The sequence below is a fragment of the Macaca thibetana genome, chromosome 9 (genome assembly GCF_024542745.1).
Source record: "Macaca thibetana thibetana isolate TM-01 chromosome 9, ASM2454274v1, whole genome shotgun sequence".
NCBI classification, from domain to species: domain Eukaryota; kingdom Metazoa; phylum Chordata; class Mammalia; order Primates; family Cercopithecidae; genus Macaca; species Macaca thibetana.
This window is the reverse complement of record NC_065586.1, coordinates 58,789,530-58,816,280: the sequence shown is the minus strand read 5'-3', so window position 1 is coordinate 58,816,280 and position 26,751 is coordinate 58,789,530. Positions and strand designations below refer to the sequence as shown.

At 40.1% G+C, this 26,751-nt stretch overlaps 2 protein-coding genes and 1 pseudogene across 4 annotated transcripts in view; 2 read left to right on the top strand and 1 right to left on the bottom strand.

Moving 5' to 3' along the window:
- Positions 1 to 26,751, bottom strand: part of CAMK2G (calcium/calmodulin dependent protein kinase II gamma) — a 1,229,125-nt gene that overhangs the window by 847,151 nt on the left and 355,223 nt on the right. The window lies entirely within an intron of this gene.
- Positions 1 to 26,751, top strand: part of ADK (adenosine kinase) — a 711,694-nt gene that overhangs the window by 656,024 nt on the left and 28,919 nt on the right. For 2 of the 3 annotated variants that reach the window (XM_050803506.1, XM_050803507.1), the window contains one exon: positions 19,728 to 19,814. The exons of the other annotated variant lie outside the window; for it this stretch is intronic. In XM_050803506.1, the coding sequence (XP_050659463.1) occupies positions 19,728 to 19,814 (87 nt within the window). The remainder of the gene's footprint in view (positions 1 to 19,727; positions 19,815 to 26,751) is intronic. 3 annotated transcript variants of the gene reach the window in all.
- On the top strand, positions 4,381 to 17,512 carry LOC126962967 (DNA-directed RNA polymerase III subunit RPC4-like; annotated as a pseudogene).

The window sequence follows — 26,751 nt, the reverse complement described above, 5'->3', positions numbered from 1 at the left end:
AAATTTCTTGTGCCTAGGTATAACCAGTGTTGAGACTTCACATACCACGCACAATTAAAGACACCAACCTTGTAGTACTGACAGCGATATTATGCCCAGTTTGTATATGGTGTCTGGGTCATCTGAGGAAGTAAAAATAGTATTGTGATCTGTGAACAGGCCAAGTCTAGCAGGTGCCATTTGCATAGACTAGAGTATAAATAGTATCCTCTAAAGCTATATGATGTAATGTCCCTAAAATGAATTATCTCCCATCTTCTTTCATTCTCAGAAACAAAAATACTGATTCTTGTATTGTTTGATGGAAAACTATTAATTGTTCAACATAACTAGCAAAGTATAAAGACTTGACACCTAATGATTTCTTTTTTCTCTGAGAGTTAGAATTAGTATGTAGCTTAAGAAGAGCTGTAGGCATTTAGAATGATGTTTGAGGCAGTGAAGGGGAAATGGAAGCATCAGCTAAGGATAGTTTAGAACCAGTTCTGAATGGAATTGCCAAAATTAGGTATAGTATTAGAAAATATGGCCTATTTTGACACAGGATCTTGAATTTTTTTTTAATAGGCTTGTGACATTCTTCTTAATCTAATAGGCATTGCCTATCCTGAATTATGGAGAACTGGTTTGTCTAGTGACATCCCATATGTTATAGGAAGAATGTTTCCTTCTTTAAAATTTTTTGATAGACACTTGAGTCAAATGAAGAAATCCCAGATGAAAAATTTCAGAAAGGACATTCTGCTGTCTTGTGTGGAAAATTGTCCCTTTCAGCTAGTTGTAAGCCAAAGGAGAAAACTTAAGGGATTTTATTATGCAGCTACATTTTTTAACTGATAACAGTTAGCCTTCCCTGTCCTTTCCTGCCTAAACAGATCCTGATGCTGCAAACCAACATTTCTTTCTGTTTTTATCACTGTTGATGCAGGTTATTTAAAAGAGAATCAGTGGTATGGTAGCAAATGTTTTATGACTGGCTTTCAGGAAAAAGTAACGTAGATTAGTAGCAATTGTATCATGCTTTAAATACTCCCACCATCAATGTGAGGTCACTGAATGCAGATTTGAGAAGAGCTTTGTATATGCAGAATTAATTCTCATTAGCCACTCTGGCTCCAGCACACCACTGACAGTTAAAAGAGGTGGATGACTGATGTGAGCAACCACGTGAATGAATGTCAAAAACATTATGCTAAAAAAAAGTGCTGAGATAAGAAGCCAGATATAAAAGAACATATACTGTATGTTTACATTTATTTGAATTTAGAACAGGCAATATTAATTTACAGTGATAGAAATCGGATCAGTAGCTTTTTGGTTTTTGTTTTATTGAGAAAGAATTTGGCTATGAAGGGATATGAAGGAACTTTCTTCTTTTTTTTTTTTTTTTTTTTTTTTTTTTTTGAGACAGAGTCTCGGTCTTGTCACCCAGGCTGGAGTGCAATAGTGCCATCTCGGCTCACTGCAACCTCTGCCTCCGGGTTCAAGCAATTCTCCTGCCTTAGCCTCCCAAGTACCTGGGATTACAGGTGCCCACCACCACGCCCAACTAATCTTTTTGTATTTTTAATGGAGACAGGGTTTCACCATGTTGGCCAGGCTGGTCTCGAACTCAGGACCTCAGATGATCCACCCACCTTGGCCTCCCAAGGTGCTGAGATAACAGGTATGAGACGGCGCACCTGGCTGGGAACTTTCTTAGATAAAAATATTCATAGCAGCATTACCCAATAGAACTTTCTACAGAACTATCAGCGTAACAATTGTATTTTCAGTCCTTGCTTGGGAAAAATAAAAAACCAAACAGCAATTTAAAGATAGCCTAGTAGGCTAGGTGTGGTGGCTCACACCTGTAATCCTAGCATTTTGGGAGGCCAAGGCGGGCAGATCACTTGAGGTCAGAAGTTCGAGACCAGCCTGGCCAGCATGGTGAAACCCCATCTCTATTAAAAATACAAAAATTAGCCAGCTGTAGTGGCAGGCGCTTACAATCTAGGCTACTTGGGAGGCTGAGGCAGGAGAATCACTTGAACCTGGGTGGCAGAGGTTGCAGTGAGCTGAGATCAACGCCACTGCACTGCAGCCTGGGTGATAGAGTGAGACTTAGTCTCAAAAAAAAAAAAAAAGCCTAATTGTAAGATGGAACCCAGTATGCTAGTATATATTTTTAACAGTCAGTTCATAGCAAACCAAGCCCTAGTTTGTTGTGTTTTCTAATTTCCATGGTGTAAATACTCTCACCATGACTCACCGTTCAAACTACCAAGATGAAGGCATTGAATGGTGAGTTGGGAAGAGAAATGTACAATCAATTCGTAAGCCGGTGTGAACTCAATTTCTGAACTGCTTCTACCGATCACTATTATTGAGGGACTAAATTTTCTTGGTTTTAGTTTAATTCTTTAGATTATTCAATCTTTCCCAGAGCTGTGTCTTTGCCCAGAGACTTTATTGAACCTCAGATGTCTGACTAAGCTGTAGCTCAACTTTAGGTCCTTTAACAGAAGGAAGAACATGAGGACCTGAGTGCAGTGGCTCACGCCTGTAATCCTAGCACTTTGGGAGGCTGAGGTTGGCAGATCACTTGAGGTCAGGAGTTCAAGACCAGCCTGGACCACAGGATGAAACCCTATCTCTACTAAAAATACAAAAATTAGTTGGGCATGGTGGTGGGCACCTGTAATCCCAGCTACATGGGAGGGTAAGGCAGGAGAATTGCTTGAACCCAGGAGGCAGAGGTTGTAGTGAGCCGAGATTATGCCACTGCTCTCCAGCCTGAGTGACAGATCTAGACTCTGTCTCCAAAAAAAAGAAAAGGAATAACATGAGTATTATCCTTCAAGTATTTCTGCAACTTTTTTTTCCCCCTGGTGCTGCAGCTTCTATTCATAAAGAATGGTGAGGAATACAACCAAGCTTTAAAATCAGTGTACTTGAGAGGTTTTGTTGTTGTTGTTTTTACAGGTAATTAACCATATGTTACACATTTTAATCTGCTTTTAAGTGCAAGAGAGATTGGCAAATGACTCAATAAAGAAAAGACTTCTGCTTAAATTGGATAAAATGGTTGTTTACTGGTGTTTATTGCTGTATTCCAAGTAGACAAGTAATCTGTGAATCTAGTTTAGTTTATTGGACAATAAATAGTACTCAAAACTTTTATCAGTGTTTGATTGTCAGGGTGCCCATTGAAATTGACTTCATACTTTAGGGAACTTTAATTTTATTGTACAGTATACACTGTTTAAAAAAAAATCTTTGTCTTTCAGTATAAACCTATGACATTGCCTTGTGGCATTATTATCCCTGAAATGCTTTCTTGCTCTAAGATTTCTTCTATGCCATAGAGAAAAAAGGAACTTTTGGTTCCCTCCTATCTAATGCAGTTTTGGGTTTTTTTGTTTTGTTTTGTTTTGTTTTGTTTTTTGTAAACTCTAAATATTTTCCATTGCCACCATCAACAATTCAAATAACAATCTTACTGAGGGAAAGTCCATGATTAGAAATAGCTGCTTCTTCAAAAATAAAGAACTTTGTATGTACATATCCATTTTGAAAATCTTGACCATTGTCAGAAGAAGATATATGATTTTAAGAAGGGTCACATTTAGAATACCAATAATGTCCTACTCCTGCAATAATTGGAACCAGGCCACTAAAAAGAAAGCAACTGATGTTTGGCCTTTCGGTATTTTCTATAACTATGATGCCTTGGTCCAAATTATTTAATAAATGCTTCTTCCTATTCTCCCAGCCCTAAGAGTCTGTGGTCTCTTTATAAAGAAGAATCATATACATACAGATATTACCTGAATTTATATGGCATCCTCATGAGGTGAATCCCGCATATGTCACTAGGATTCATTTGCTTGCCCTGGTTTAATCCAATTCAAATATTAATTCAGGCCAGGTGCAATGGCACATACCTATAATCCCAGCACTTTGGGAGGCTGAGGTGGGTGGATCACCTGAGTTCAGGAGTTTGAGGCCAGCCTAGCCAACGTGGGGAAACCCCCATCTCTACTAAAAATACAAAAATTAGCCAGGTGTGATGGCAGGCACCTGTATTTCCAGCAACTTGGGAGGCCGAGGCAGGAGGATTACTGGAACCCAGGAGGCAGAGGTTGCAGTGAGTAAGCCAAGATTGCACCACTGCACTCCAGCCTGGGTGACAAGAGCAAGACCCTGTCTCAATAGAAAAAAAAAAGGCGGGGGGGCCAATATGGGCCCAGGGCCTGCCATTCAGACTTCTGCTTGTTGTGGAGACCAAGGGCTGGCGGCAGGTTAGTCACAGGTGAAGAAAATGGGGTGAGCGAACCCAGCACTCTGCGAGGGCCCCGACCCCTCCTGACTGGGGCCCAGGAGCTCAACAGGCAGTGACCGGCAACCCCTTCACCCTGGGCCGCCTTCCCTTCATCAACTCTGGGAACCTTACTCTGGGGGTTGCAGTTGGGAGTCAAGAAGAAAACCTTCACCCCAAATATCAGTCAGAAGAACCCAAGGAAGAAGTAGCTGTCAAGAAGGAGAAACGTGAAAGGGAGAGAGATGGACAGAGAGAGGTTCATGGACAGGGATGAGGCCGCCCAGAAGTGATCCAGTCCCACTCCATCTTTGAGCAGGCCCAGCTGAAATAATGAAGAAAAAAGGGAACTGGGATAAGATAGTGGATGTGTCAGACATGGGACCTTCTCATCATCAACATCAAAAAAGAGAAGAAAGAGATGGATGAAGACACGAAACATCTCACCATGCTGGAAAAGGACGATTTCATCGATGACCCCAGGCTGAGGAATGACACTCGAAACATGCCTGTGCAGCTGTCATTGGCTCACTCAGGGTGGCTTTTTAAGGAAGAAAATGATGAACCAGTTGTTAAACCTTGGCTGGCTGGCCCCAAGGAAGAGGTAGGTGTACCTACTGTGAAATTGAAAGAGGAGCCACAAGATGAGGAGGAGGAGGCCAAGATGAAGGCTTCTCCCAGAGCAGCCAGGAAGGCTCCCTGGCCTCCCGAAGGACATACCTGTGGCAGAGCTGCTCAGGGAGCTGAGCCTCACCAAGGAGGAACTGCTGTTCCTCCAGCTGCCAGACAACTCTCCCTGGCCACCCACCACCCAGCTCATCAAGGCAGAGGTGCAGGGCGAGGATAGACAGGTGGTACTCATCAAGCAGGAGAAAGACCAGGAAGCCAGGCTGGCAGAGAATGCTTCTATCCTAGCTGACCTGACAGAGGGTCAGGTTGGCAAGCTGCCCATCCACAAATCCAAAAGGGTGCAACCCCTCCTGGGCAAGGTTACTCTGGATGTGACCATGGGAACCGCCTGCTCTTTCCTGCAGGAGAGGGTGTCTGTGGGCCTTGGAGGTAGGACCAGGGAGACATGTGAAGCACAAACTTGTGTGTTCCCCCAATTTTGAATCCCTCTTAGATCACAAACACTGGTAAAATGATCAGATGGAGGAGGATGGCGGGCAGCTGCTGTCTGCTCCAGACATATTGTTCTCGGATCTCTGCAACCCAGGAGAGGCCAGTTGAGCCCACTCACTCCAACCTTTGGCAGCCATTGTCCCAGTTTCCCCCAGAGCCCATGGGGCTTCCTCCCACAGCAACTGTGAATGGCATAGTGACTTTCCCACAGTGTGGAGATGGCACATCCTTGCTGCTGGGGACTTGTCCATGCTATTTATTTTTGTATTTGTGTCTTAATCTCTTCAACTGACTGCATCCTCCCAAGGGAGGGGGGAGGATCTGTGGGAAGGTGCAGGCTTTTGGTGGCTGTTGGGGCATCAGGCAGGAAGTGTGAGGACTGCAGCTTTTGCTGGTGCTCCCTTCTTCCTCCCAGAGGCAGCGTAGGAGAGAGAGCAAGGATTGAGTCTGAGACTTAAGCATGGGGTCCCAGCTCATCAGTTTCTGGTTGATGAAAAAAACTACCTAACTTTTCTGAGCCTCCTGTTCCTCATCTAACAAAAATGGGGATGATACCTACTTCGCAGGGTTGACGTGAGGATTACATGGGATATTATAGATGAAAACTCCTTGCACAAGGCCAGAACCAGTAGCCACTCAATAAATGTTAATTTCCTTTTAAGTAAATAAATAAATAATCAAGTGTTAATTCAAAGTCCCACGAGAGCATTCTATGTTTTGGGGTTTTCGTTTTGTTTTGTTTTAGAGACAGGGTCTCATTATTTCACCTAGGCTGAAGTGCAGTGGCACAATCACAACTCACTGCATCCTCGAATTCCTGGACTCAAAAGGATCCTCCTGCCTCAGCCTCCTGAGTAGCTGGAACTATGAGCATGTGCTACCATACCTAGCTAACTTTTTTTAATCTGTAGACTGCCTCTGTGGACAGTTTTTTAAATTTTTTGTCAAAACGGGATCATGCTTTGTTGCCCAGGCTGGTCTTGAGTTCCTGGCCTAAAGTGTTCCTCCCACCTTGGCTGAGACGACAGGTGTGAGCCACTGCACCTGGTCAGCCTTCTATCTTTAAACAGGATCTGAATCTAGATTCATCAACTCATAAATATGTCCTCATTTTAAAATGATGGAATGATAGAAAGTGAAAGCACCAATCAAATAATATTTTCATTATTTCCAGAATGTGTTCAGCACAGTTAGGTCTGGAAAGGTTTTTGGGAAAGGTTGTGCAAGGTTGAATTTATTCATTCCTTCTAAATTTCAAGCAATTGTATGATTTACTTTTATATAAGCATCTGAAATGCTAAATTATTAAATCCCAGTGGCAGGATCATTGACAACTAGAAACTTGAGTTTATTTGCTTACGTGGTTTACTAAACTAAGCTAGAGAAACATAGTACAGTTATTTACTACTTAATATCAGCCAGAAAATGTATAGTGAGTTCATACTATACTAGATTCTGGGAGAGAATCAAATGTAAAACATACACCAGTCTCAAGGAACTTAAAATCTAGTAGGAAGAATCATTATATTTAACAATAAATGTTAATTGAGCACCTACTCTCTACCAGATACAGTACTAAGAGCTGGGAATAAGATTAAGTCATAATTCCTACCCATAAGGAGCTCAAAGTTTAGTTGAGAAGACATTTGTAAAGAAGTAATTATAACTATGATAGATACTTTCCTGAAAGTATGTGAAGGTTATAAGTGATGGCATAAAAGAGAATGATCAGTTCTGCTTGGAGGCCAAGGACTATAGCCAAGAAGACATGCCTTATTTGGAACTAAGAGTGAAAAACAATTTGAAATGTAGACTTGATATATACATAAGAATAAAAGACCATGGCACATTTGGGAAATCATGAGTATGACCAAAGAGTAACTGTTTGACTAAAGTTACTCTTTTGGTCAGGGAAAGGTAAAGTTTGAACAAAGGCTGGATTCATATCCTAGAGTTAAGAGTTCATTCAATATAGAACCATTGAAGAGTTTTTAACAGGGGAATAACATCAGATTTGTATTCATGAAAAATTACTCCATTTATTCATCATATATTTATTGAGCCCCTATAATATACCAGGCATAGTTCTGGATGCTAGCGATCATCAGAAAAAAATACTGCCTTTTCTATAACTCCTCTTACCTAGGCAGCCAAGTTTTGTGCCCTGAGCCCTAGCTCCTTTCCTGTGCTCAACTGAGTGAATCAGGGTTAGAAACCTTACCAAAGGTAGACAGTCCATAGATGATCAGTGAACTATGAGCTAATACAGCAGAGGAAACTAGTTTTTTGTTTGTCTGTTTTTGAGATAGGATCTCCCTCTGTCACCCAGGCTGGAGTACAGTGGTGCTATCATGGCTCACTACAGCCCCAACCTCCTGGGTTAAAGCAATCCACCCACCTTAGTTAGCCTCCCAAGTAACTGGGACTATAGGCACGCACCACCATGCCCAGCTGACTTTTTTTTTTTTTTTGTAGATACAGCCTGTTGTGCAGGCTGGTCTCAAACTCCTGGGCTCAAGTGATTCTCCTATTTCAGCCTCCCAAGGCTCTGGGATTGCAGGCATGAACCACCATGCCTGACTGGAAACCAGTTCTTCAGATAAGAGAGTGCAGCAGATAACATTTAAAGAAGTAGAAACCAGGTTGAAATGAACAGCTTTATAGTAAGATTAAAGTGATATGCTTCATTTAGTGAACTTATTAAAGATAACAGAAACCTCATTAATTCATATTGTGTGTGTGTGTATATATATTTATATATATAGAGAGAGAGAGAGCATCTGAAATGCTAAATTATTAAATCCCAATGGCAGGATCATTGACAACTAGAAACTTGAGTTTATTTACTTACATGGTTTACTAAACTAAGCTAGAGAGAGACAGAGAAAGAGAGAGTCAGGTGCAGTGGCCCACACCTATAATCCCAGTACTTCAGGAAGCCAAGGTGGGAGGATCACTTGAGTCTAGGAGTTTGAAACCAGCCTAGGCAACATAGGGAGGCCCTATCTCTATTAAAAAAAAAAAAGATTAACTGGGCATGGTGGCGCATGCCTGTGGTCCCAGCTACGTAGGAAGTTGAGGCAGGAAGATCATTTGAACCCGGAGCTCAAGGCTGCTGTGAGCTGTGATGGCACCACTGCACCTGAGCCTGGGTGACAGAGAGAGATCCTGTCTCTAAAAAATTTCTTAAATGCACTCACATACACTAAACCAAGGGGAAATAAGGTTTTAGAGCAGTAATTCCATCTATCATGGTTTTCTTGGTCATTTTTCCATGGAAAACTATTTTTGTATTCAAAGTCAACACTCATTCACTTATATATTTACATTCAAAAGTGAAGACCTTAACTGGAATTAACTTGAAACATTTATGGAAAATTAGATGCAAACATGAACAAACTAAGAGATTTTACCACAAATAATGATGTAGAGGCAGGTAGTCTGCAAGGTCAGAACCATGCCTTCAGAAGCAGCAATTTTAAGTGAGACCTGAATCTCCTATACTCAAAGGTCTCGCATTAGTCAGCATTCTCTAGAGGGATAGAACTAATAGTATATATACATATACATACATATATACACATATACATACATACATATACACACACACATACATACATATATATATATATATATATATATGAGTTTATTAACTAGTGTTAACTCACACGATCACAAGGTCCCACAATAGACCATCTACAAGCTAGGAGCAAGGAAGCCAGTCTGAGTCTCAAAGCTGAAGAACTTGGAGTCCGATGTTCGAGGGCAGGAAGCATCCAGCACAGGAGAAAAATACAGGCTGGGAGGCTAAGCCAGTCTGGACTTCTCATGTTTTTCTGCCTTCTTTATACTCTCTGGCAGCTGATTAGATGGTGCCCACCAAGATTAAGGGTGGGTCTGCCTTCCCCAGCCCACTGACTCAAATGTTAATCTCCTTTGGCAACACCCTCACAGACACACCCAGGATCAATATTTTGCATCCTTCAATCCAATCAAGTTGATACTCAGTATTAACCATCACAAGTTTCATTTCAAGATTAATAATATCCTTGTCCATTTAATCATTAAAAAGAATGCTTATTATCTGTCAACTTTTACTCTAAGTGCTTTATATGTATTAACTAATTTACTCCTCACAAAAATCCTATAAGTACCTATAAATGCTATTATTGTTCCTTTTTTCTTTCTTTCTGAGACAACGTCTGGCTCTGTCACCCAGGCCGGAGTGCAGCGGCATGATCTCGACTCACTGCAATTTCCTGCTCCTGGACTCTCATCCTCCCACCTCAGCCTCCCGAGTAGCTGGGACTACAGGAATGCACTACCACATCCGGCTAGTGTTTTTGTATTTTTTGTAGAAATGGGGTTTTGCCATGCTACCCAGGCTGGTCTCGAACTTGTTAGCTCAAACGATCCGCCCATCTCAGCCTCCCAGAATGCTGGGATTACAGACATGTGCCACCATGTCTAGCCTCCTATTTTAAATATGAGAAAATTGGCCTGGCACAGTGGCTCGTGCCTGTAATCCCAACACTTTGGGAGGCCGAGGTAGGAAGATTACTTGAGCTTAGGAGTTTGAGACCAGCCTGGGCAACATGGCGAAAACTCATCTCTACAAAAAATTAGCTGGGCATGGTGGCATGCACCTGTAATCCCAACTACCTGGGAGGCTGAGGTAGGAGGATCACTTGAGCCAGGGAAGTTGAGGCTGTAGTGGTGAGCCGAGATCGCACCACTGCACTCCAGCCAGAGTGACAAAGTGAGACCCTGTCTCAAAAAAAAAAGGGGCCGGGCACGGTGGCTCATGCCTGTAATCCCAGCACTTTGGGAGGCCGAGGCGGGTGGATCATGAGGTCAGAAGTTCGAGACCAGCCTAGCCACTATGGTGAAACCCCATCCCTACTAAAAATACAAAAATTAGCCAGCTGTGGTGGTGCACACCTATAATCCCAGCTGCTCAGGAGGCTAAGGCAGAAGAATCGCTTCAACTCAGGAGGCAGAGGTTGCAGTGAGCCGAGATCGTGCCACTGCACTCCAGCCTGGGTGACAGAGTGAGACTCCATCTCAAAGAAAAAAATAAAAGCAAAAAAAAGGAGAATTTAATTTGATTACCAGATTGTAAATGGCAAATCTGGAATGTGAACCCAAGCATTCTGACTTATATTCTTAACCACGGTTATACTCCCTCTATTCTCTATGGAGAATTTATCAACTTAATTTAGTCAAATTTGGTTATCAGTACCAGGCTTATGGGAATTTAAATGTCAGTTAACTGCTGTATAACGATGAATCAAAATCTATTTATTCCATGATCACCTTTTTTTCAGAAAAGTAGTTGCAACATTACTTGAATGACAACTTTGGGATCACATTTTACTACTTCTCTTTCATTCATTTGTCCCAAATTCCTGCCTTTGCCATGGGACCCTAGGCAGTTGACAAACTCTGTGAGCCTCAGTGTCATCATTTATAAAATAAGATTAGTGATACCTTACTCATTTGAGAATTAGATGAGATAAAGTATACAAAGCATTTGGTGCAGTGCTTTTTCACTCAGATAACTACTGTTGCATTCCATTGCCTGATGTATCAAATCCAAACTTTTGCCTAGCTTTCAAAGTCTCCCTAGAAATGGCTAGATCCCACTCATCTTGATTTATTTCTTGCCTTACTTGATATATAAACTTTCTTCTGTCTCTGTTCCTCTTGGGACATACACACCTTTCTTTTCCTCTCTTCTTCATTATCCACATCTTTAAGACCTAGTTTAAGTTCAGTCTTCTCCGTGAAAGCATCTCCAGTTAAACTCATATTGTTTCTTCCCTTTTTTGAACTCCTGTTGAAGTTATAATAGATATTACATTGTGTGACATTTCACAGATTCTTTGATATATGCTAGGTTTCTCTTTCCATCTAGATTCTAAGCTCCTTGAGAAGACAGATCATGTCTTAATATTTTTCTGTATCTCCCCCAGAGGATCTAACAGAGTATCATAACTATTGTTCTATGAGATCTAATGAGCTCATAGCTATTGTTCAACAAATACTTATTACCTGATTGAAGAAAATAAGCTCCTAAAAATACCTTATAATATTATATAGGTCTTCATATTGTCAGTGTGTTTTTATAACACTGTTAATACTTAATCCATATAATAGTCACAGAAAATAGGTAGAACAGATATTATCTTCATTTTTTAGGTAATAACACTGAGTTTAAATTACATTGTGGCTTGCCCAAGGATTCTTGATAAGCAGCATTATTGACCCCACCCCCAACCCCTGCCATTCCAGTCCATTGTGCATTCTCTATCAGGCTGCCAAAATATTTTTTTTTCCTTTTGAGACAGGGCGTTGCTCTGTCACGCAGGCTGTAGAGCAGTGGCACAATCATAGCTCACTGCAGCCTCGACCACCTGGGCTCAAGCCCACCTCAGCCTACTGAGTAGCTAGGAATATAGATATGCACCACCACACCCAGCTAATTTTTACATTTTGAGTAGAGACGAAGTTTCGCCATGTTCCCAGTCTGGTCTCAAACTCCTGGGCTCAACCAGTCCTCCCGTCTCAGCCTCCCAAAGTGCTGGAATTACAGACATGAGCCCGTGTGCCAGTAATATTTTCAAATCAAAGATGAGATTGCATCACTCCCTTTTTTAAAACCTTCCAACACTTTCCCATTTTACATAGAATGAAATCCTGCAAAACCCCCACATTCACTATACTCCAGGTACAGTGGCCTTCTTTAGCTTCAGCAGTCTTAGTTTGCCAAGCTTGTTGCTAGTCTGGGGCCTCTGCACTTGAATGTTCTACCCCTGGAACTTTACATGGCTTGCTCCTTCTTGCCCTTGAAATCTCAACTCAAATATCACCTCCTCAGTGAGAAAGTAACACCTATGTAAATTAACTCTCCTCCCTTGTCACACTTCATCATATCATCCTGCTTTATTTTTTCTTTGGCACCTATTAATATCTCAAGTTAGGCCGGACTGTGGTAGCGCATGCCTGTAATCCCAGCACTTTGGGAGGCCAAGGCGGGTGGATCATGGATCACTTGAGCTCACAATTTTAAGGTAAGCCTGGCCAACATGATGAAACCCTATCTCTGCTAAAAGAACAAAAAGTTAGCTGGGCGTAGTGGTGCACGCCTGTAATCCCAGCTACTTTGGAGGCTGAGGCACAAGAATAGCTTGAACCCAGGAGGCGGAGTTTGAAGTGAGCCAAGATCGCACCACTGTACCCCAGCCTGTGCAACAGAGCAAGATTCTATCTCAAAAAATATATATATATATATCAAATTAGCTTGTTTATATATTTGTTACTTGTGTATTGTCTATCCCCAGTAGAATGTTGGCCTCATACAACCAGAGTTTTTATCCTATTCACATCTGTATTCCCAGTCCCTAATAAAGTACCTGACACATGGTAGTCTTAATAAATATTTATTAAATAAAATAGCTAAACCCAAAGTAGACTAAAACTATGGCTTTTTTGTTCCTAATCCAGTGTACTTCCCATGAACATTTAATTTTTCCTACTTTTTGTGAAAGTACTTATACGTTTGGAACTACAGTAAGAATTGATGTTCAGAACAATGACATTAAGATGTGCAGGAGGATTCTCTATTATCAAAGAAAAATTTTATTCAGTTCAAAAAGCTAAACTAATTAAAGCAGGGATATCATGGCATATTATTATATTAATACATTTAGAAAGATTTCCAAATAAAAAGACTTTCTGCTTTTTCTTTAGTTAACTAGAAAATTAAATTAACTCAGAGCTCTTTATTCCCCAAAAGTCCTTGTTAATTAGGATTGTTCTATAAATCTCTATTATTAGCAGAGTTCATCATCTGTTTTATTGCCCTGTTTATTAGGGCAGCCTGAGCAGGGTGTCTTTGTTCATATCCTGATATGTGTGTCCTAGTGAAAAGAAAAGCATTTCCGGATTCTCATTTTTTCCCTATTCCTTGATATAGGCATATTTCATGCTGTTAGTATAACAATTTAATTTCCTTCTATCTGTTCTCTATATAAAGCTGGAATGATATTATTGACCTGGCTATTAAGCAAAATAATTAAATTTAAGGTCTGTTTAAAAGCATTAATGTTTTGTGACATTGTTTATGATAACAGAAGATTGAAAATAGCCTAAAAGTCCATTAGTAAAGGATTGGTTAAATAAATTATAGTATATCCATGTAGTGGACTATTATGCAGCAATAAAAAATAATGAGGACATTCTCTGTTTACCAAAATTGAAAGATATCCAGTATTTTAAAATATAATCCAGAGTAGCCTAGATAGTGTGATACCTTTTTGTGTGTAGGTGAGGGGAGGAAAAAAATAAGAATGTAGTTGATTGTATATGCATAGAAAAATTCTGGAAGGATATATAAGAAAGCAATAACAGTGATAAACAGATTGGGAAGTAGAGGAGCAGAAACCAGCTGAATGGGAGAGATGAGCAGAGAGAGATTTTATAGCATAGCTTTTCATACGTTTTATATTTTCGAATCATATGAATGCATTACCTACTCAAAAAGTTAAATTAAAAACAAGTACAACTAAAAGTAATATGTGGCCAGGTGTGGTACCTCAGCCCTGTAATCCCAGCACTTTGGGAGGCCAAGATGGGCAGATCACTTGAGGTCAGGAGTTCGAGACCAGCCTGGCCAACTTGGTGAAACCCAGTCTCTACTAAAAATACAAAAATTAGCCGAGCATGGTGGCACGCACCTGTAGTCCCAGCTACTCAGGAGTCTGAGGAAAGATATCACTCGAACCTGGGAGGTGAAGGTTGCAGTGAGCCAGGGTCGCGCCACTGCACTCCAGCCTGGGCAACACAGCAAAACTCCATCTCAAAAAAAAAAAGTTATATGTGATTCTGTACTGAATTCTCTACCAGATTAAAAATATTGCTATAAAATACATTAGGACAATTAAGAAAATTGGACTGGACTATAGATTAGATTAAAATGTTGTTTTCTGTGTTTATCAACTATAACCTGGCTAACAGAATATCATTACTCTTAGGAAATACACACTGAAGTATTAAGGGGTAAAAGGCATAATATATACCACAAATGCTAAAAAAGTTTGAAAGAATAAATAATGTTATATATATGTGTATATATATGGGAGGAATGATCAACTAAATGTGGCAAAATGTTAAAAAACAGTAAATCTGGATAAATGTTGCATAGATGTTGTCTGTATTTTTCTGGGAACTTTTCTGTTAATGTAAAATTATTTCTAAATAGTTTTTAAAAACAAGCAAACAAAAACATTTTAATACAATGGAGATTACCTTATTATAAACAATGGCCAAGATACAGGAGCCTCTTAAAAGAATGTGAAGTGTTCTGGTTTTTACATAGTCATACTTTTCACTTTCTGGAGAAGTTTTTACCATCAGTTTTCTGTTTCTTCCATGCCTATTGATGCTGGGTCAGAGGCAGTGGCAGGGGTAGTGACTGCATTTTACCTTGAGGTTGAAAAACACCAGGCCAAGTGTGGTGACTCATGTCTGGTGTTCAGGAGGCTGAGGCAGGAGGATCACTTGAAGCCAAGGGCTCAAGACCAGCCCGGAGAGCAAAGCAAGACCCCATCTCTACCAAAAAAAAAATTTTTAATTAGCCAGGCATGTTGGCTTGCACTTGTAGTCCTAGCTGCTCAGGAGGCTGAGACAGGAGGATCCTTGTAGCCCAGGAGTTTGAGGCTGCAGTGAGCCATGATCACACCACTGCACTCCAGCCTGGGAGGCAGAGCAAGACCTTAGCTCTTGAAAAACTAGAGAAAAAAAGAGAGAGAGAGAGAGAGAGAGAGAGAGAGGGAGGGAGTGAGGGAGAGAGAGAGAGAGAGAGAGAAAAAATGAAGAAAGGAAGGAAAAGCAAGAGAGAGAAAAAAGAAAGAAAAACACCTGCCTACCTGCCTTTCAACCTGCTGGATCAGCTTCAGTTGTATCTTCTCAACAGTTTAGGACATTAACAAAACAGTAACAATGTGGCATTTTAAAAATACTTTGAACAAAATTTTCTAAGGATATTGTGAGGTTGTGTGAAATATATAGTTAATTTGGTGGAGGTAAACCTGAAGAAACATTTAATTGTTTGGACTTGAATGACTGGATTTTTATTATTGTTCAGTTAGATATTGTGGCATTTTTAGAAACGTAACCATCTCTACTATAGTTGACTTTCAGTTGACTTTCAGTATAGATGCATGAAGATGTTTTTATTCTAACTAGATTGGCCTCTTAAGTGATTAGATAGTGAAGCTTGTCTCATATTTAAGTGAAGAATAAATTATTTGTATGAAGTGTCTAGAGAATGCCTAAAATTGATTTTGTGTTCTAGGTAAGCTAAATTTTATTGTTTTGAATGAAGGCATGCTGCAGTCTTATCTAATAAATGACACAAAACAAATCTATTATCAACTGAATTGTTAGTGTTTGTTTCCTGTCTGCTTGGGGAAGCTTATGATTTAGTGGTTTTTTAGAAATCCAGAAAGTAGGAATAATAATTATTCCCAACCCTTTTCCTTCTCACTTTACAAAAAGTTTGTGAAGAATTGAGAAATAAATGCTATGAATAATCTTAAGCTCTTAGGTAGAAGTACTTGATCAAAACTAACCGGGTCGTTTTTTTTTAAATTAGGGCAGAAAGTTAGTTTTTACTAATTGTTCCAACAGCTACTCCAGGCTCATTTCATGCCTAAGAAAACTAGGTCCCAGTGAGAGTCATGTAAATGTCTTAGGCTTCATTGGTTGAATAACATCCATACCTGTAAGTGTATATTTAGATTTAGTGAATGTACTTCTGTGTTCATATAATAAATTTCCTAGAATAGCCATGGAATAGGTCATGCTGGTGAAAATTGTTAGTTTTGTGACTTTTTTTTTTGAGACTGAGTTTCACTGTCGCCCAGGCTGGAGTGCAGTGGCATGATCTCTGCTCACTGCAACCTCCACCTCCCAGATTCCAGCGATTCTCGTGCCTCAGCCTCCCAAGTAGCTAGAATTACAGGCACATGCCACCATGCCCGACTAATTTTTGTATTTTTAATAGACACACGGTTTTACCATGTTGCTGAGGCTGGTCTTGAATTCCTGACCTCAAGTGATCCACCCGCCTCTGCCTCCCAAAGTGCTGGGATTACAGGCGTGAGCCACTGTGCCTGGCCATGACTTTTCATAATAGCTCTGTAAACCAGCTTAAGTCATTTGAAAATCAGAGCATACTAAAAATGTAATAAAACATAAATATTATTAAATATTTTTTAGTCTTCTATGACAAGGAGCACATTTTGGGATCTTAAAGATTTTTCAGTGTCATCATTTTGAAAGGAGTTCTTGTAGTTCTTTAGATAATAGAAAATAATGAAAACTGAGTTTATGACACATCTTTTGCATATGTGATATTCTCATATACTTATCTATACTGATAAGTATAAAAAGGTAGAAAATGATTATACTTTGTATTTCAGGAAATTGAACTTCATATGATAACTAAGGATAAAGTATCTCAATGATGTGTGTGTGTGTATATATATATATATATCTAGAAAAAGCATTATAAAGCTGCATTTATGTAGAATTTTCAGCAATTTAGATCAAGAAGTCATGATTCTTTTTTTTTTTTTTTTTTCTTTTTTCCCGAGAGGGAGTCTCACTCTGTCCCCAGGCAGGAGTGCAGTGGTGCAATCTCGGCTCACTGCAACCTCCACTTCCTGGGTTTAAGCAATTCTCCTGCCTCAGCCTCCAGAGTAGCTGGGATTTCAGGCACATACCACCATGCCCAGCTAATTTTTTTTTTGTATTTTTAGTGGAGCCGGGATTTTACCATGTTGCCCAGGCTGGTTGAACTCCTGACCTCATGATCCATCCACCTCCACCTCCCAAAGTGCTGGGATTACAGGTGTGAGCCACCATGCCCGGCCAGAAGTCATCATTCTTAAGAATAAAATTCAAAATAATCTCTTCCATTGTCGATTAGATTCTGTTCATAAATAAAGATTTATGCAGTCAAAAATAAATAATTGTTTTCAAACAAGGAGCTCAAGGAATTCTGTATAATTTTGGTTTACTTACCATTTATATATAATTATTTTCCAACCTATAAATCTAGTAATTAATTCTTATATTACCTAAAATGTTTTATAGACATGTTAGATTATTACATAATGTAAATGTATTATAAATAGTAATGGTGTCATTAACTTACTCATTTTACTTATTTTAGTACCTGTTTGGTTTTAGTTTATAGTTGTTATTTCCCTGTATAGTGTAGCTTGTACTTGGAAGTAGTAAAACCAGATTTCTTTGTAAGTATTTATGGTACAGACCTTTTCCTAAATCAGACTGCAGACCTTTCCCAAGTATTTCTAATAAAATCTGCTTACTTTTTTTTTGGCCTGTGTAGTAGTATGTACTATATATACTCTCTAGAAAATGTAAGTCTGGATATTTGTGCCATAACTTTCAATTAATCAAAATCTTGTCAACTGCCATGTAGGCCCTCATGTTACAAAAAGTGGAAAGTTCAGTTACTTAAAGAGTTTGGCTGGGCGTGGTGGCTCACGCCTAATCCCAGCACTTTGGGAGGCTGAGGCAGTCAGATCACTTGAGGTCAGGGGTTCGAGACCAGCCTGGCCAATATGGCGAAATCCTGTCTCTACTAAAAATACAAAAATTAGCCAGGCGTGGTGGCGCACAACTATAATCCCAGTTTCTTGGGAGGCTTAAATCATGAGAATAACTTGAACCAGGAGGCGGAGGTTGCAATGAGCTGAGATCACGCCACTGCACTCCAGCCGGGACAACAGAATGAGACTCTGTCTCAAAAGAAAAAAAAGTTTAAGCGAGATGCAGTGGCTCATGCCTGTAATCCTAGCACTTTGGGAGACCAAGGCAGGGGATTGCTTGAGCCCAGGAGTTTGAAACTAGCCTGGGCAGCAAAGCGAGACCATGTATCTACCCACCCACCCCCCTGCCCCCCCCACTCCACAAAAAAGCAAAAATTAACCAGCTGTGGCGCTGTGTGTCTGTGGTCCCAACTACATGGGAGGCTGAGACAGGAGGATGCCTTGATCCCTTGAGGGCAAGGCTGGAGTGTGTTATGATTACACAACTGCACTCCAGCCTGGATGACAGAGCAAGACCTAAAAAAAAAAAGATTTTTAAAAAGATTGACTAAGTAAATGAGTCCTCTTCTTGAATATCAATCTTTCCAGGAGAGTTTTTTCATTAACATATTTATGTCTCTTGTTGAAAGTTTCCATTAAGAGCAGGTAGCAAAAGCTAGACAGAATATGCTTTTGAAGATTCTCTATGTTCTTTATTAATACCTTTCTTAAGTTTCTCAAGATCTCCTTTTGCCTCCCTCTTGGTCTTAAATGAGACTGAAGTTTACAAGTCTTTAGCCATGTCTGTCCCCATAGGGATGAAAATTTATGATTTCAGAAGTTCCAGTCCCCAGTAAGAAGCACTGTCCAATCATGTGCAGATGTGTCTTGTAAGCCAGATTTCATCACAGATAAGTTCATTCCACTGTCATGTGCCACATTTAAAGTACTAAATTAGGTTACTCTGTAGTTAAAACAAGCCCTGGTCCAGACTGCTCTAGGACAAGACCCCATTGCACTGTCCCTTTTGTTCTGCCCATGCATTTGGTAGTAGCTTTCCCTTTTGCCAGTTGACAGATAGTGACTTCTTTACAAAACATAACCAGATTAGGTTGTTTTTAATAAACCAACTAAGATAAAAAAATTATTGACATTGGGATGAAGTATTTTAACAGAATAATAGTAATGTTTTTATTGTGCCATTGTGATTTTCTGTAAAGAAACACCCAATATTCATTTTTTTTTTTTTTTAATTTACAACTCTTTAACTGTACCCAACATTTCACTGCTAGGAATATAGTCAGGCTTGAAGCTTTATTAGAAACGCATGATCCAATCCATACCAACACTTCTTTTAGTTTATGGCTTCTGTTCATTTGCACTGTCCAAAAATGTACTGCTACTGTTTGTAGTCATTCCAAAAAAAAAAAAAATGTGAACTACCTAGGTATAACTGTCATAAGACATATACAGCAGCATCTGTATGCTGAAAGTTACCAAAAAAGTGTTACTTGCATATGATTTTACACCGTAGTTCCCAAGTGCCCTGTACAGAATATGGAGCTTATGTCCTGTCTCTCTTTGAATGATGAGTGATGAAAGAGCTTCAGACATTACTGGGCAAGCTTGTATTGAGTGTTACAAAGAGAAGTCAGTCTGCCTTTCTTTGACTCTAATTGCAGAAAGTGAAGTCACTGCTTTTGCTGTCTTGGATCAAGACCAGAAAGAAATTATTGATACCAATGGAGCTGGAGATGCATTTGTTGGAGGTACAGACTAATTTATTTCATTTACTTACAAGTTAAACATTTTAACCCTTGTTTCTACCATATAACCAAGATTTATTTATTTATTATTATTATTTTTTTTTTTTTTTTAAGACGAAGTCTCGCTCTGTCGCCCAGGCTGGAGTGCAGTGGCCGGATCTCAGCTCACTGCAAGCTCCGCCTCCCGGGTTCACGCCATTCTCCTGCCTCAGCCTCCCGAGTAGCTGGGACTACAGGCGCCCGCCACTGCGCCCGGCTAATTTTTTGTATTTTTAGTAGAGACGGGGTTTCACCGTGTTAGCCAGGATGGTCTCGATCTCCTGACCTCGTGATCCACCCGTCTTGGCCTCCCAAAGTGCTGGGATTACAGGCATGAGCCACTGCGCCCGGCCGATTTATTCATTTAATAACTTTTAATTTCTTCTTTTAAGTAATTCACTTATGAAGTTCTTTCTATATACTTCAATCATTGTCAGTATTATAGAGGGGTTTTACCACAGGAAAAATTGTGTTTGGAAAAGATAATTTGCTACTGTGCTATACCCTAGTCATTTTCACAAGATTAATTGTATCTGTCAGAAAATTGCATAAACAAGCTGCATCAAGTACAGTATATAGTATATTCGTAGCCCTTCAGGCTTAAATGTTAACACATTTTTGTTCTTTAAAAAAGTTGTGATGAATATTAAACAGTATGCTAATAACTAAGGATGATGTCTTTGGATGATATCCTTTGGTTAAAACATCTGTTTCAAACACAATAGTGGTTGTTTGTTATACTAGGAAGGGTTCAATTTTTGCCTATTTTAGACTCTATAAGAACTGGCAAATTTTATATGAACTAATGATTTTGGTAATGAATACTCAAAAATAAAATCAAGACAATAGAAGATTTTTGGCTCAGTGACTTAGATTGATCTAAAATCTGATTCAAAAATTCTTTTGATAAGTCTAAATTCCTTCTAGTTAAGTGTAGTTAATTAGGCTAGTTTATAGTCTCTAGAAAGCTTTAGCTTCCTCAAAGATACCCCAAAGGGGTCTTTCCCAGTCAGACCAGGTTAATTTAAAAAAAAAAAAAAGCAAGCAAGTGGAGCTGATCGTTGTCCCTTTTTCTCTGGAGGATAATTTGAATCATGGGAAACTTATTTAAGTTTGTGTGATGGTTTTAACTTAATATTTTATTTTAATGGTCTTTTACCAACATAAATTTTTTTTTTCTTTCTCTAAAACTATTCATGCCCAGTTTTTTGTTTGTTTTTGATACGGAGTCTCACTCTGTCTCCCAGGCTGGTGTGCAGTGTTGCAATCTCAGCTCACTGCAACCTCTGCCTCCCAGTTCAAATGATTCTCCTGCCTCAGCCTCCTGAGCAGCTGGGACCACAGGCGCACGCCACCACACCTGGCTAATTTTTGTACTTTTAGTGGAGATGGGGTTTTGCCATGTTGGGCAGGCTGGTCATGCCCAGTCTTAAATGAACTATTAACCATTAGGATGCCCCATGCCCTGTATTCTTTGGAAAGAGGCTGTACCACAGACAACATTCTACTTCACTGTTATGATTGTGTTTTTTATTTTCTTGCTTGGAAAGTCTTCATTATTGGTAATATTAGAGTACTTAGCAGCCAATTTTCCTATTTTTTACTCTTTAGAGCTATAGATGTATGTAGGCTAAAAATATTTTATTCTGAATTTAGCCATATTCTGTAATACATTAAGAAAACCCTAGTAATTTCTTGGTTAGAAATTGGTCAAACCAGGAATCTTAGTCTAGAAACTTTTAAACTTATACACTGTATGTACATTACTTAAGTACTTTAAAATCTTTAAAACATGAAGTCTTGTATTTCTTTGACATTCAGTAGGACACATAATGAGGCCATCATAGATTTGATGGTGACCTAAATAGCCACTACCTCTGGCCTTGAGTTACTAGGCTTCCTAGCCCTACAACAGCAGATTCTGTTACAGTCACCTATCTGTAATGCTACCGATACTAGGTGAGAATATATAGACTTTTTGGAGGAGGAAGAGGCCATTCTTAGGATACTCAGGTAGGAACAGCTAGCTACCATTTGTATTGTCGTTAGAGTGATAAATAAACTACTTCATCAAAGCAATTGGGATTTTTTGTTAGAGGATTTTTCAGCCTCTTTTTATCCTACTTCATTATATTTATTGTTGGGGTATAGTTAGGTACATAAAACAGAAAAAGAGTATAGAACAGGGATCCACAATTTTTTTTTTTTTTTTTTTTTTTTTTGTAAAAGGCCAAATGGTGACTATTTTAGGCTTTGCAAGTCATATACAGGCTGTATTGCATATCTTTGTTTGCTTGCTTGTGTTTTGCTTTGTTTTTTGTTTTTTGTTTTTTTTAATAGCACTTTTAATATGTAAAAACCTTTCCTAGCTCTCTAGCTGTACAAAACCATGCCATAGGCCAGTGTTGGCCTACAGACTATAGTTTGCCAAACCCTTTTTTACTCATGGGCAGCTTCCTCACTTTATTCATTTCTAGCATTTCAAAGCTCCAGACACTAGATTTCACTACACATTGTTGAAATCAGAATAGAGAAAGTGGAAGGCAGGTAGAAACTAGGCAGGACTTTACTGGTAATACAATTAGATAGCCAATTTTCTCACTTTGAACCTACTCAGTTCCCAGGGTAATCAGATCCCAAAACACTGGGTCATGCAATGAGATGAAAATCCTAATGTCAGTTTATTAATGGAATACTTATGTTGCCATCTTTAGCACATTCTGTCAAATGTGAGTCAAGCTACAAAGTAACAGCAATAGATAACCTTTATACAGTACCTACTAACCAACCAATATCTTAAATACTTTATATATATTAACTAATTTAGTGTTCATAAAAGCTTCTTGGAGTAGATTATTTTTACCCCTATTTTACTGATGAAAAAAAACAGAGACAAAGAAAGGTGAGATAATGTGCCCATAGTCTCATGGCTAGAGAGTAGCAGAGCCAGGATTCAAACCCAGAAAGTCTGTCTCCAAAGTCAGGGCTTTTACTGACCACACTAATACTGCTTCTCTAAACATTTATGTAAATCTCACCATTATAACTGAGAATCGCAGACCAGCCTTCCTGACAAAAGCTGGTTTTGCCAGAGAATCTTCCTGTTATCTGAGTAGATGACTTCACTTATTAAAGAGGATCTTTTGTAATCTGACAGGGTTCTGAGGACTCTAAGGTAAGATTGTTGAGGAAAAGAAAGAAAAACTGAAAGGGAAGAGAATCCAAGAACTGTAGTCCCTGGTGAGTTTGAACCAAGAGCTTGTTGCTAAGCTGTAGCATCGATTGCGCTACAGAGATACAGAAAGCCAGATGATAAACTTGCTTGGTTAGCATGGACTCCAAATAAGAGAGTTATATGAATCAGCTGTTTAATAGTGAAGCAAGATATTTCCCTAAGCCCTTCTCAGGCAGTAACTGCAGTGTGTGGGCACTGGAACTAGCTGGCCACTTTGATGCCAGCAGGAGGGAACTTCACTCACTCACTGCTCCACCCCTCACAGGAGGGGGAGCACAGGTGAGCAGGTGCAGGAGCTGGGCCAAGCACTTCTGGGCACTGGTAAGAGCGAACGCCATACCAGCCCAGTGGCAGCGTCTAAGGGAAGGTGCCCTTGACCTCTGGTTCCCCAGAGGAAGCGCTACAGTGCCCTTTTAGCTTTGCTGTCCGTAGACAGCTTAAGCGTTAACAGCTCAGTGGAGTGACCCTCCTTTGTCACCAGTGTGACAGCCCTTTGCACCCACAAAGGGCTGAGTTCTTGGCACCTGAGTTCTTGTCTGGCGTCCAGGATAAATGGGGTCACACAAACGAATTGGAGATGGTAAATGCAGGGGATTTTATTGCCGATGAAAGTGGCTCTCAGCAGGAAGGGGAGCTGAAAGGGGGATGGAGTAGGAAGATAATCCCCTGGAGTCCGGTCGTCCCCAGCCAGACTCCTCTCCAAAGCTATGCCATCAAGCTGTCCCTCTGAAGTCAAGCCACTTCTCTCCAGTGTCCAATCGTGGTCTCCAACATCTAGCTGCTTCTCCTCTTCTCCTTTCTCTGTCGGCTGAGCCTGGGTTTTTTATGGGCACAGGATTGTGGGTGGGGTGGCCGTGGGTAGTTTTGGAAAAGGCAACATTTGAGCAGGAAAACAAGGATGTAAGTTCTCACTTTGGGCTGTGGTATTAGGCTTTTTGGCTTTAGGGTGGGGCCCTCACCAGAGACCCACCCTCTTCTGCCCAGAATTTGCCTGCCTCCTGTCCCTATCAATAGCACCCATCTAACAACCTGATGCATCCATCTTACAACAGAAATGGTCTTGTTAGTTGGAAATACTAAAAGATCCATTGGTTAAAACCCCCTGCTCCCTCTTCACATCAGCAAGAGCCTTTCTACTGGGATTAGAAACAACAGCTGTTGGCTCCACACAGTGACTCACACCTGAAATCCTAGCACTTTGAGAGGCCAAGGCAGGTGGGTCACTTGAGGCCAGGAATTTGAGGCCAGCCTGGCCAACATGGCGAAACTCTGTCTCTACTAAAAATACAAAAAATTAGCCAGGCAAGGTAACATGCACTTGTAGTCCCAGCTACTCGGGAGGCTGAGGCCCTGCCCATATGGAAAAATTAACAAAATAGATCAAAGACTTAAATGTAAGTACTAAATCAGCCAGGTGTGGTGGCTCATGCCTGTAATCCCAGCACTTTGGGAGGCCGAAGCAGGTGGATCACTTGAGGCCAGGAGTTTGAGACCAGCCTGGCCAACACGGCGAAACCCCATCTCTACTAAAAATAGAAAAATTAGCCGGGCTTGGCGTTGCATGCCTGAAGTCCTAGCAACTTGGGTGGCTGAGGCAGGAGAATCACTTGAACCCAGGAGGCAGAGGTTGCAGTGAGCCAAGATCTTACTACTGCACTCCAGTCTGGGTGACAGAGTGAGACCTTGTCTCAAAAAAATTAATTAATTAATTAATTAAATAATAGGCGCTGACTACTTCCACCTTGGAAATGAATCTCAGGCAGTGGCAACTTTTACATTTACTATGTAGTTTATTTTTCTTTGCTTCGTTGCCCAATTAACATATCTTCTTTCTGATTGACACATTCTATCTTTGGATGGTTAATATATTCATCCTGTAACTTTCAAGTTTTGCTGGCCTAAGAGTATTTCTGTCTTTTGTGACTTTGCATATCTATATTTTAGTCCACTTTGTGGTAATTTAACTCTCTGAAGGACAATAATTTTCTTTGCATAAATTTCAGATTTTGGATAAAGTATCACTCCAGCTACCATGTGCTAATTATCTATATCAGTAGCAGAGTGCCATGTGTTCCTTTAGCCAGCTAAAAAGATATATGACTACATCATGGATTTTCATGTATAATTTAAAAATGAGTAACCCAAATGTACATAAATTAAATTAAATTAAATTCATAGTTCCATCTCACGAGTTTAGTGACAGTAACAAATCCCTCCAGCCTCTACAAGCATCACTCCTTGTTCTATTTGGAGGTCTTAAGCGCTTTGTGATATTTGCTCTTTATTTGTCACCGGCCAGCCCTGATAGAACTAATCTTTTCACATTCTTCCTCAAAAGCCCAAGTACTAGGATTGTACTCTTGGAAATGGAGACAATTCTATAATCTCTAAGGATGATTTCCTAATTTCCTAGGTCAGGAGAAAATTTCTTCCTGTTGTCCTGCTGTGCTTTGTCACAGCAGGTCTGCCTTTTCATTTGGAACCCTCTTTGTCACTGCCATAGTAACAAATGGAAACATTGAGAACATTTTGTGACAGGCACTGTCGTTGTTCCCAGTGAAATCTCTTCCCCTGTGCCTTCCCGGTAAATGAAACTGAGAAGAAAAATCATAACAAATAACATGAAAAAGGACCTAATCAATATGTTCCCACTGGGCTGTCAATACCAGCCTGTGTTAATCTAATATGATTTAGTCATATGTTTTATGGCAGCTGTAGGAATATGGACAGGACCTACAAATCATCTTTAGACTGAAAGTGAGTACACCTTTGACAGATGATGTGTAGACACTTACATACAACTCTCAGATAAAAGACTAGACTTCACCCAAGAACCAACATTCTTAGAATTTAAAAAAAAAAAAAACCTTCATTAAATATGGTTAAGAGCCACATATAGATTAGAGAACTTTATTTTGTTGGGTTTTTTGTTTTGTTTTTGTTTTTGTTTTGAGATGGAGTCTTGCTCTGCCACCCAGGCTGGAGTGCAGTGACACAATCTTGACTCACTGCAACCTCTGCCTCCCAGGTTCAAGCAATTCTCCTACCTCATCCTCCCAAATAACTAGAATTACAGGCATCTGCCACCACACTTGGCTAATTTTTGTATGTTTAGTAAAGATGGAGTTTTGCCATGTTAACCAGGCTGGTCTCGAACTCCTGACCTAAGGTGATCTACCTGCCTCAGCCTCCCAAAGTCCTGGGATTTACAGGCATGAGCCACTGCACCTAGCCAGAATATTTTATTTGGAATGATAATAAAGTAATTGTGCTGCCTCATAATACATTTTTTGGTGGGGGAGATGGGGTCTCACTCTGTCACCTAGGCTGGAGTGCAATAGCACAATCATAGCTCACTGCAGCCTCAAACTCCTGGGCTCAAGCCATCCTCCCACCTCAGTCTCCCGAGTAGCTGGGACTACAGGGGTTTTTTTTTAATTTTTCGTAGAGACAGAGTCTCACTCTGTTACCTAGTCTGGTTGAACTCTTGGCCTCAAGCAGTCCTCCTGCCTAGGACTCCCAAAGTGCTGGATTACATTTCATTAAAATGACAGTTCATTTGGGATTACAGACATGAGCCACCACCCCCAGCCAGAATACTCTTTATTTTAAAAATCCTCACAACAGCTTCAGCAGGGAAAATGTATTACCCTTAAAAATATTACC